We start from the raw sequence: 12,258 nt of genomic DNA on the forward strand, positions 1-12,258 counted from the left end.
ATGATTTTGATTCTAGCCACATGAGCAACAAAGTATTTTCTATATTTTAAGTTTATTTTAAATGGGGTTCAAATTAAACTGGCAAGAATTTCCGATAAGCGTTACCATCAAACAAAAAAACATAACCATACAGACATTATTGATGGTTGTTATTCAGTCATATTTCAAAAAACAAAAAAAAAAAAATCATATTCTGCTTGGGCATCTAAACTGATGATCACAACTGTATACAAATGCAGTCATACGTACCACTGACATATTGCCGTGAAAGTGTAGACTCCACCTTTTTCATAACCTCGAGGTGACAGTGTCATATTAGAATGAAAGTTTACATCTTTTCATAATCTGTAGATGCCAACTTAAATTTACAATATGCTAGTTATTTTCCATCCCTCCCTACATCTATGTATAATGCGCACCTTTGACTTTTGACATTTTTGATGAAAAAAAAAAAATCTCCATTACACACAAGAAATTACAGTCATCGGTATAATGGCGAAATATAACAACGCCAGATAATTTTTTTGTGGCATGATAGCGCACTTCAAAATGCAAAACAGCTTCTTCAACTAGTGTTTGTGAAAAAGAACTTTGTAGGTTAAAATATGTAGATTTACTAAATTCAACATTTTCAGGGCTTCATGTCGCCTTTTGAGAACAAATTGCGTTTTAATAGCAAGAAGTTTTTTCTCTTTTGTGCCCAAATATATGACGGGGAAATTAGAGGCAAAATATTGTCTTTTATTAGCTTTTTGTGAACACTTGAAACTTTTCAAGGCAAACTATAACCTTCAAAAGTTGAAAGATGAAGCTTTTTGGTGGCTCCCCCCCCCCCCCCAGGCTATATGAAATTTTCATAGCCTAATGGAGCCATTTGTGGAGAAAAAAATATATTTTTGCGGCAAAATATTGCATTGCCGTAGGAAGCGACTACATTCTTGGCTTAAGATATGTTTTCTCCGCGTGAAATGTCCCATTTTGAAAGCGCTTGCAGGAAGCTTTGAAAATAAATAAATAATTAATATTTACCAAAAACTTCGTCGCTTTCAAGTGATTTTATATAACTTGTCTTCGCAATGGCAATGCGCGATTATCGATAGGAACAGACAAAACCAGTCCAGCTGCGCCTCTTTGAGGCTACATGCTTTTTAAATGATTTTTTTTTTTTTTAAATAAAAACAGCATAAATGACCAGTGGTTGTGCTCAAGGTCGTAGTAATGTTCTTTGTGTGTGGAAATGGATCAACAGTGCACACGTGTTGGGGGGTGGGGGGGGGGGTGCATCAGCTATCCGGGCTCAATCCTCAGACAGCACGCCAGTGACATCGCCGGGGTCCGCTGAGCAAATCGGACCCTCGGGAGTCGCTCTCCGCCAACGCTTTTTGTTGTCGGGAATTCTCTCGCTGGCGCGCTCGAGGACAAAGCGGGATGAAGTCACCGTGGGGGTCTTTTTGTGACACAACGAACACCTGGGGAGCGCAATGGCGGAGGTGCTGGACTGGATTCAGACTTAAATGGACAATTTTAGAACTCGGGAGTTGCTGAAACTGAAAAGACTTGTCCTGACTTCTTGTCTCGAGCGACTTCTTTTGACAAGCCATATTTACATTTTCAAAGTGGTGTTTTGTTTTTAAAAAAAAAAACAAAAAACAAACAAAAACGTGAATTTGATACGCGCCAAGTTTGCTATGATGGAGGGAGACGTACAACGCTGCCGAACATTCTTGCTATCTGCATTCAGTCCTGCTTATACAGTAGGGATGTTCGATACTAGAACCAGTCCAATTATTCACCTCGAGTACTTTCGATACATCAAATTTCAGTTAATACAAAAATGTTCATAATTTTTTTTAATGGACAGAATTTCAGGGTGTCCGGTTTGAATCAGCACCTCCAAATCCGAGACTATGGTCCTCAGTCGGAAAGGGGTGGCGTGCCGTCTCCAGGTCGGGGGATCCTTCCCCAAGTGGAGGAGTTCAAACTATCTTGGGGTCTTGTTCACGAGTGAGGGAAGAACAGAGCGGGAGATCGACGGACGGATCGGTGCAGCGTCTGCAGCGATGCGGACTTTGTGTCGGTCCGTTGTGGTAAAGAGGGAGCTAAGTTGAAAGGCGAAGCGCTCAATTTACCAGTCGATCTACGTTGCTACCATCACCTACGGGCATGAGCTGTGGATTGTGACTGAGAGAACAAGGTCATCAGGGAGGGGCTCAGTATCGAGCCGCTGCTCCTCCGCATTGAGAGGAGCCAGATGAGGTGGCCGGGGCATCTGATTCAGATGCCTCCTGGACGGCTCCCTGGTGAGGTGTTCCGGGCATGTCCCACCAGAAAGAGACCCCGAGGACGACCCGGGACACGCTGGACAGACTATGTCTCTCGGCTGGCTTGGGAACACCTTGGGATCCATCTGGTAGGGGCTCAGTGTCGAGCCGCTACTCCTCCGCATTGAGAGGAGACGGATGAGGTGGCTGGGGCATCTGATCCGGATGCCTCCGGGACGCCTCCCATGTGAGGTGTTGTGGGCATCTCCCACAAGAAATAGACCACGAAGACGACCCAGGGGACGCTGGAGAGACGATGTCTCTCGGTTGACTTGGGAACGCCTCGGGATCCCTCCTGAAGGGCTTGGAAGAAGTGGCTGGGGAAAGGGAAGTCTGGGTATCCCTGGTGAAGCTACTTCCCCCGAGGACCACCCAGGACATGCTGGAGAGACTGTCTCTCGGCTGGCTTGGGAACGCCTCGGGATCCCTCCGGAAGAGCTGGAAGAAGCGGCTGGGGAAAGGGAAGTCTGGGTATCCCTGCTGAAGCTACTTCCCCCGTGACCTGACCTGGAAAAACACTAGATAATGGATGGATGGATGGACTTGTGACAACAGAAACCGAGCTTTCTTTCTGATGCGCATGATGACTTTATGCGTCAAACCGCCACAGTGTAGCACCGATTACTAGCGATTGGCACTTAGTTGATGTCATAATGCCCCCCCCCCTTCACGAGCACCCGATACCTTGGCCTGATCCCAAAACCTGGTATCAGTATTCGCCCATCCCTAACATATCTTATCTATTGTAGACTACATAGATATAAATTAGTCAATGCTACACGCATTGTTTCATCTCCACTAACAACACTGCTGACTATTTGCACTTCTTTATGGTTTCTATTACACACCGGCAAGAGCTAATAAATGGCTTATTGCTGAACGTACAGTTTACACGGCAAAAATAACATTGCTGAATCGTTTTGCTGCAATTAAGACATTTTTTTTTAATAGACTGGATTTATTATACACTGTTTAGTACAGTTTTTTGATGAGATTACAATCCCTCCCGACTATCCTTGCTCCTATTCAGGTTCACTTTTGTACGTGTTGAGACTTTATTCACAAAGCCTTGCAGAGGTTTTATCGCAACATGCAACACTGCACTGCGCACATCCAAGTATATCTTATTTATCATTCACGCGCAGTACTGCTCTTATTCAGTCCCAGTTCCCGGGGTTTTAAGTCTATACATGGACATTTTATTTCTCGGATATTATCCCATGTATACAAAAATCAGTCCCATCGCAGGGCTTTGTGTTCTTGCCGCCGCCGTCGGCTCACGGGCATTTTCCCGGGGAGCGCGCGGAGAGGCGCTCCTCCCACTTTATGGAAATGAAATGCCAAAATTGACTTACTGGAATCCCTCCTGAAACCTCTCCACTAATCTTGCCCTGAAGCTTCTGACATTCACGTAAAGGTGCAGAGAGAATGAGAGCGTCTGTGCCGATTGGCAGGGGTGCCGCTTCGGGCAGAAGGGTGGGTGGAGTGGAGTGGGGGGGGGGGGGGGGGGTTTAATCGGCATTGCCAATCGGGGGTCTCGTGACGCAGCCCTGGATTGCGGTCTCGGGAACTGAAGAGGGAGCAGAGAGGCACGTGCGAGGGAAGACGCCGAATAGGAACGACTACATGCTTGTTTGTATGTTCGGCGCGCGCGGCGGAAAACAGCCTGCAGATGTAAGTTTAATGGCGCGGGTCAAGTATAAAACACAAGTGACAGACGGAAGCGGCCTTTAAGGGGCGCTGGCCCGCTGCACACAAGCCCCCCCCCCCCCCAAGAAAAAACAAACAAAAAAAAAAAACAACAACACACAAACCACCGGCTCGCGTGTCGCCCTCCCGGGAAACCGAGTTCAGATTCAGGCGCGCTCGGCCGTAAACGAATCGGACCGCCGGTTCCGCGGATGTTCGGCGTGAAAGGTACAAGCGCGGAATGCTAAGTCGGCTCGCAAATTTCTCAGCTTCTGATGCAGTATCATAGGGCACGATGACGGCCGGATCGCACTTGTATCACACGAGTAATGTTTTTTTTTTTTTAACGGGTGTTTACGCATCGGTTGTGCCGCACCGTGATAGGCAAGACTTGAGGTCCCCCCCCCCCCCCGCCTCATAACAATAAATGTCGTTCCCACAAAGCAGAGAAGATACGCCTGTGAGATTAATTTTATGATCTGTTTGTACGAGTCACTGCTCCGTTTGTGTTGAAGAAGAAGTCGTTTGCAGGTTTGCAATCACCACAACATATATGCAAATTTTCATTTCAGAGACGGCGGCTCTGGAGAAACGACAGGAAGCAGAACTGAAGACGCCGAGGTTCTAGCTCGGCGTGAGCAGGTTGGGTAGGATAAGAAACGAGATCCTTAGAGGGACAGACAAAGTTGGACGTTTTGGAGACGAGGTTAGAGAGTCCAGACTTGGATGGTTTGGACACGTTCAGAGGCGAGAGCGTGAGGAAATTGGGAGGAGGGTGACGAGGATGGAGCTGCCAAGGAAGAGAGTGCGAGAGGAAGACCGAAGAAAAGGTGGATGGATGTGATGAGGGAGGACATGGAGAGGAAGATGGGCTTGGATGGGGAAAAAGATGACACACTGTGGCGATCCCTAACGGGACAAGCCGAAAGGAAAAGAATATGCAAATTTTCATTAGCCCGCCAATGGCATTAAGCATAAATGTGTTGCATTTTCGTACTGATTTATATTTTAAAGATTTTTGCACAAAATATGCATGCGATGTATTATTAAGTATTACTTCCATCCACTTGGGTTCACTATTCTCAATTTTTTACAATCTACGAATTAGTGTAGCGTTGGCTCAGGTTAGCGGGTTGCTCTAACCCGTTAACTACTTTGTTAACTGCCTCTGTGCGAGCTCAGTTGAGGTATTTTTTTTTTTTAACCATTTGTCCAATAAAGCAATAGAAAATGCACGAGCAGCTTCGTCTCTCCCCGACCACCAGTGGAGGGATTTCGATTCGAGCTAACTAGCGGCTTAAATTAGCTTGAAACGTTTACCTTACCGGAGATGTGCAGTTGGGTAAGCCAGTTCTGCTTTGCAGTAAACTTTTCACCTTATCCTCTGGACGTTCTCTTGCCGTTTACGCACGCTTTTCTCCTAGCTTGTGCTTATTGCTACATAATTCTGTTGTAATATTAGTGAGGAAAAATTATCACTAATATCCAGGAAAAAAAAAAAAATAAAAAAAAAAAAAATCAGATGCAGGTAATGTATTAATAATTGTTCCTGCTGCATTCAGTGATGTTGCAAAACTTTGCGGGATCTCCGCCTCTTTGAAAACAAGCGTAAGCTTTATTGTATTTGTCAACAGATTTGGGTGGAAAATCTCAAGCGTTCCTGGCAGCGTTGAATGCATTTGAGGACAAAACGCCAATGCATGCGAGGACTGTGCGTGTGTCGTAAGGGGTTGTTACATATATCAAACTGGGCTGTCTACCAGCAGCGCCTCCGGCTGAGTAGATCTTAAAAAGGCAGGAAGATCTCCCGTCGCAAAGTTCAGACGGAGTATCGGGTCCGCGGAGACCAATTATGCGTTTGTTTCATTCGCGCTCAAATCTCCCGTCTCGCCGCTTTGCAAAACAAAAACGCCGAACGTGATCGAAAGCGCGGGGACGGGAACCTTTTCGCGCCCGCCGAAATGTCACGTCGGGCCGGCGGCCGCGCGCTCCGTCGCTCGCGCGCTCGGCTCTTGGTCCGTCTCCGAAGGCCTCATTAACTGTTCGTTAATTAGCCGCGCGCCACGTCGCATGCATGCATGCAACACGGCCCCTTTCACGCCGCCTATTAAAGCGGGGAATTCGCGGCAATTTACCCGAATTGATGTTCTGCGTGATTGACATGCACTGTGGGTGTTGAAAATCGAATCATAAATTTCCTACTTTCAGGTGGTGAAAGTGTAAAAACGAGCAGAATGTGTGAAAGTGTCGAGCATTTTTGACATTTTGTGCAAAGTATCAGAAGGTGGGTAAGATGTATCGTAATAGGGATGTTCTTTCTGCTGACTAACTTGAAAAAAAAAATTGTTACCCTGACTAAAAGGTGAGTACAGCATTGTGTTAAATCATTTTTGCTTGCCTACCGGCGTGAATCGCACCCGCGGTGGTGACGGGCGGCACTTTCGCCCTTTTCCGCAGCGACCTTGAGTCGGGAAGAAGAAGAAGAAGAGACGGACGGTGCAGACGGGGCGAGGATTGGCTGCCGTCCAAAGCGGAGCAGTCGCCTGTCGCCGACAATCAGCGCGGCGCTTTCTCTTCAAGCGACGAGCCGAGAGGTTCGGCGAGGGGGGGGGGGACGGGAATCAGTTACGGGTTGGGGGTGGGGGGGGGGGTGGAGACAAACAAGAGCCCACAAATTTCAAGATTGGTCAACAAAATGACAGATGCCGTTAATCAGGCGCTTTATGCAATATGCTAACCGAGTTTTATTCTTTTTTGTTACCCTTAAAATGGAAATGTGGAATGATCAAAAGTAGAGGCAAGAAGTAGCGGACCCAAATGCAGAGAAAGGGGTAGTGCAAAATAAATAAATAAATAAATCTTGCCGCTTATCCTCACGAATCATAAAAAAAGTCATAATGTTGCGGCTAATTTTCGAGCGCGATTAGAATTGTAATCGTGAAAATTTCCAAGAACAACTCTTAATTTAACCACACATTTTTTCCTGGTCGTGTATACAATTGCACATATTTTCTAATAAAATCAGATAATCTCGTACTCTCCGACACTGCACATTTTCGAATAAGACAAAATTGCGGACAATGCTTATGAAAAATGGCCACCTCCAGTTTGCTGGTGAGGAATCGCCACCAGTGTGAATGCAAAATAGCTTAATAGCATCCATCCATTTTCTTAACCGCTTATCCTCACGAGGGTCGCGGGGAGTGCCGGAGCCTATCTCAGCTGTCAACGGGAAGGAGGCGGGGGACAAGCCTGAACTGGTCGCCAGCCAATCGCAGGGCACATGGAGACAAACAGCCGCACTCACAATCACACCTACGGGCAATTTAAAGTGTCCAACTAATGTCGCATGTTTTGGGGGGGACGGCACGGGGAAAAGATGCAAACTCCACACGGGGAGGGTCCGGGCTCGAACCCGGGACGTCAGAACTGCGAGGCCAACGCTTTACCAGCTGCTCCACCGTGCCGCCCTTAAAGTCCAAAAGCTTCAATTCAAAGTAAAGAAGAAACAAAAACAAAAAAAATAAACAAAAAAAACATGACACGGGAGATATGACTTACATTGCTAACTCACATTGAATTATGAAACTATGAAGAAATTGACGAGACGAGTCACACCTGGAATACACACGAGTGGGCGGAGGGAACCGATTGGTCGAGACGAGGGGACTGGTTTGATGAGAACAGGTGGAAACAAAAACCAATCAGGCAAGACAAAAACATGAAAAGGGAATTTAAAAAAAAAAAAAAAAAAAAGGCCATAAAACTAAAAGCTAAACAACAAACACAAACATTCAGGAACCATTACTTACAAATCAAAGTTGTAAGAGAGTCGTCGAAAAAATTAAAAAAGTTCAGAGAAGACACTCTGATGGTTCACGTGTCATTTCTTGTGTACTTGAGTCCCGAGACGACCGAAAAACTGTACAAATGTAAACGGTACCGGGGAGCTCGTACCGAAGGAAGCCAAACGGCAACCAGCGTGTTAGTTTCGACGAAATAACCAAGTTCATCAATTAAGTGATGTAACTGCCCCCTTTCAACCGTCTCATTTATCTTATTGAATTACCAGTAAGGAACTTTTCCAACTATTTTCCTCACTAACTCAACTAACCAACCAAAGTACTACAGTAACTACACGCCCTTGGCAGATATTTTAAACTAATCTATATCCACTTTTTACAACAAAGCAATGAAAATATGTGGAGGAGACCAAAATGCCCACCTTGCACGCTGGAGTCAAACACAAGAGGAAGTGATCTCGTCTAGCCGCCCGATAAATGTGGCTTCAAAATAAAACACGCGGCCTACTTCCTGTGTTTCTCGGATCTCCCACAAACACTTCAATTGCATTTTTTCCCCTTTACCGTGAACATTTTTAAACACCCGATTCCTTATCTCAGTAATAGCGTTGAAAAGAACGGGGGAAAAAAATGCCAGCGCCCGTGCTGCCTTTCAAAACAAGAGTGCGCTTCCACGCCTATTATAGTGCACAACATCACACCATAACACTAGCTTAACTTCTTCACTCCTCTTACTCAACAAAACACTCAATTAACTCATCTAACATTCACTCAACTAATGGAATATGACAAAAAAATTATCGTCCAGGCCATCTGCGGAAGACGCCCGAGTCTAGCTAAGGCTAACGTGGCTTCTTAAATCAGCGGGTGACGAAAAGCGGGCGAGTCGACAGAGGTTAGCGGTGGCGCTCAGTCGACGACGTGGCAGCTTGTTGGAAGCGGGATTGATAAGGAGGCGGCTTGTTAGCACGCTAGTGCGTGCGCACGCAAGCTCGCTAGCGCGGTTTCATCTGTCAGCATAATAAGAGCGCCCGAGAACAAATGGCTTTTGCGCCCGTACGTGTCAAGACCCGGTCTTAATATGAAATAATAACGCGTGCACGGGAAGTCAGAGGCGGAGGGGAGGGCATGAGCCGTCCAATCGGGGAGCGACGTGATGGATGATGTCGACGGCGAACGGGAAGAAGAGCGCGCCGCGTCACGTGGAGTTATTTGCGGCGCCGGCTCACTTATTCGGCGGGCGAGCGCGGGCTTAAATCAAGCCATTAGATCCATCCGTCACGCCGCTATCTCGGCGGGAGTCAAACGCCTGATGGATGCGTTCGCGTCCGCCGGGATTCCGCCGTAACTACCAGAACTCCCGCCGCTTCTATTTGCAACTTGTGGAGCCGGGGGCACAGCGGGGGAGGGGAATAAACCGGGGCGGGCCTCATAAATGTTAATGAGATGTAAATAGTTACGGTGAAAAAAGCAGCGAGAAATTGAAATTCTTTTTTTTTTTTTTTTTTTGGTATAACCCCCACGCAAACTGATCCCAAAACACTTTAATACAATTTAAAACGTGTCTTATAATATTACCTTTAAAAATGGTTTGAGCTCAAAGGCTCTATGTAACTTCCACTAACCACCCAGGCTAAAATCAGCTCATACCAAACATACAAAAATTAATGCAACCAGACTAAAAACAACCATGTGAAAATCCAATCCTGCACCAAAACTCGAGTTCTTTCGTAGTACTGCAAATCCAACCAACTCACGCCATTAAATTAACCATAACTCAAGAAACCCAAAAACCATATTTCACCGAACAGGTCACTCAAGAACTGGTGAATTCACTTAACTATTCATTCGGTCGTCGACTAACACATCCATCCATCCATTTTCTTCACCGCTTATCCTCACGAGGGTCGCGGGGAGCGCCGGAGCATATCCCAGCTGTCAACGGGCAGGAGGCGGGGTACACCCTGAACTTGTGGCCACCCAATCGGAGGGCAATATGGGACCAAAAAAAATCATAATGTTGCGGCTAATTTCCGAGTGCGACGAGAATTGTAATCGTGAAAATTTCCAAGAACAACTCTTAATTTAACCACACATTTTTTTCCTGGTCGTGTATACAATTGCACATATTTTCTAATAAAATCAGATAATCTCGTACTCTCCGACGCTGCACATTTTCGAATAAGACAAAATTGCGGACAATGCTTATGAAAAATGGCCACCTCCAGTTTGCTGGTGAGGAATCGCCACCAGTGTGAATGCAAAATAGCTTAATAGCGTCCATCCATTTTCTTAACCGCTTATCCTCACGAGGGGAGTGCCGGAGCCTATCCCAGCTGTTCATCGGACAAGAGGCGGGGTACACCCTGAACTGGTCGCCAGCCAATCGCAGGCCACATGGAGACAAACAGCTGCGCTCACAATCACACCTATGGGCAATTTAGAGTGTCCAATCAATGTCACGTGTTTTTTGGGATGTGCCCACCCGGAGGAAAAACCCACGCAGGCACGGGGAGAACGCGCAAACCTCACCCGGGCAGGTCCGGGATTGAACCCGGGACTTCAGAACTGCGAGGCCAACGCTTTACGTATCATCAAATTTCACATCGATAACTTTGTCATCGAACACAACTAACAATTTTAGGCAAAACCATTCAGGCACTCAACTCTCAGTGATCTCCCATCCCGAACCGTTCCTGCTCAGGTACGGCGATGCTAAGCCCTTTTCCCCACCCGGCTGCCGCGTGGAGCGCTGGAAATGTTTGCCCGGGCGTGACGAAAAAGGTAGAGGAATGTAAATGTTGACTTTTCCAATCGCTTTGTTTTTTTTCCCCTCACTTTCTCATCAGGGTACCGGCCGGCGGCCTACGACCTTTTCGCTTCCGCGCGTGCGCGGCAAAAGCGCTTTTAAGCCGCCCGATGGAACAATCGCGGCCGGGAGGAAGGGGACGCGAGGCGGAGGAGCGTTTTTTTTTTTTTTTTGTAAAAAGGCGGGCGAGCGCGGGCATCCGTCAGCGACGGGGCGCCGCCTATTGCCTCTGCAAATCTCTCTCTCATCCGTCTCTTCTGGCACCGCCGCCAACGACGACTTTTCGCTCGCCTCCGTGATGAGCGGCTACGTGCTCATTTTTCAGCATTGCGGCCCTACGTGGCCATCTACCAGGATACTCGCTCGGCGACCGAGCCTTAGCTATGAACGTTATTTTTGCAAATGACCAACTTATTCCACGAACATGTTCGCTCAACCGACACACTACAACTTCTTTAAACGTTTTGCCGAACACATTCAATTAACCAAAACAACTAACAAGCTAGTTCGACTAACTCACCTCGACCAGCTAACCTCTTTAGCTAACTGCCCCAACTAGCGAAGAAAAAGTGGCGAAACTGGACGGGATTTTCTCTTTTCCCGAGCGGGAAAGGTCTGGTCTGAAGCCGAAGTAGAAAGTCCAGGATGAGATGGTGTATAATTTTCAAATTCCACCTTGGCACAGCCAGGACGAAAGCACGGACAATACAGTGCACAAAAGCTAATTCTGGAGACCTCATAACATTAACGTTAAAACTGGTTGGGAGCAAGATTCAGTTTTCAACATGCATTGCTAAAGAGGTCACATAACATAAACCTTAAAACGGTTCGGGAGCATCATCATCTCCCCCGACAACTCCCCCGTCGTCAGTAGCTCGCGAGAGTCTGGCTGTTTGAAAAGTAGCCCTCGGGGTAAAAAAAAAGTCTGGGCACCCCTGTTGTAGTTCATTTAACGAACTCGGTCGACTCAAAGTGGCACCTCGAGATGCGAGTTTAATTCGTTACACGATCAAGTTCGTAACTCAACAAGAGACGCTCGAATCATTAAAATGAATACAAATCGGTTCATATTAAATCTGCAAATTAGTGAATCCACGAGGATGCGGGAGTCCGCTATACATGTTCAGTATGCATGCTAATGTCAGACATAATACATGAAATTAAGGTAAATGCCCAGCCAATTAGTGCAAAGCTTATTTACATATGGAATATTAACAATAATTGTGTTCGTCTCATCTGTCAGGGGGGAAAACAAATGAAAAAAAAACCCACTTGAAAAACATCACATCCAAAATAATATTCCAACCTTGATGAAAGCGCAAATAATATAGAACAAAAATCCTCATGGCATGGGACCCGTCCTAGAAAAAATTGAGTTGAGTCTGCCACGCAGTTTAAAAAAAAAAAATCATAAAAATTGACCGAAGCGCCGGCCTTTTGAACACGGCCAAATGTCATCTTTGACCCGAGGTATGTGCTTCCGAGCCGCAAATATTTTGCTGAGGTTTTGAATTCCCCCCCCCCCACTTCCTGCGCGCCAGTTCAGCTCATCATAGCAAACCGTCCGCTTGCGAATCCATATCTATCTTTTATGTTTTTTTTTTTTTTTTTACCCCAGCAGTGCAGGCGAGCCGGT

At 46.5% G+C, this 12,258-nt stretch overlaps 1 protein-coding gene across 14 annotated transcripts in view; it reads right to left on the reverse strand.

Annotated features, from left to right (window-relative positions):
* Window positions 1–12,258, reverse strand: part of LOC133490626 (netrin receptor UNC5D-like) — a 168,343-nt gene that overhangs the window by 118,929 nt on the left and 37,156 nt on the right. For 2 of the 14 annotated variants that reach the window (XM_061800926.1, XM_061800927.1), the window contains exon 1: window positions 8,236–8,763. The exons of 3 other annotated variants lie outside the window; for them this stretch is intronic. Coding sequence is in view for 1 of the 11 variants with exons in the window: in XM_061800914.1 (XP_061656898.1) it covers window positions 6,413–6,632 (220 nt within the window). In the remaining 10 variants the exon portion in view is untranslated. Of the gene's footprint in view, window positions 1–6,412; window positions 6,633–7,571; window positions 7,680–7,822; window positions 8,151–8,235; window positions 8,764–12,258 lie in introns of those variants that run through there. 9 more of the 14 variants (XM_061800916.1, XM_061800919.1, XM_061800917.1 and 6 more) reach the window with 9 other exon arrangements.

Source organism: Syngnathoides biaculeatus, chromosome 17, assembly GCF_019802595.1.
Source record: "Syngnathoides biaculeatus isolate LvHL_M chromosome 17, ASM1980259v1, whole genome shotgun sequence".
Taxonomy (NCBI): domain Eukaryota; kingdom Metazoa; phylum Chordata; class Actinopteri; order Syngnathiformes; family Syngnathidae; genus Syngnathoides; species Syngnathoides biaculeatus.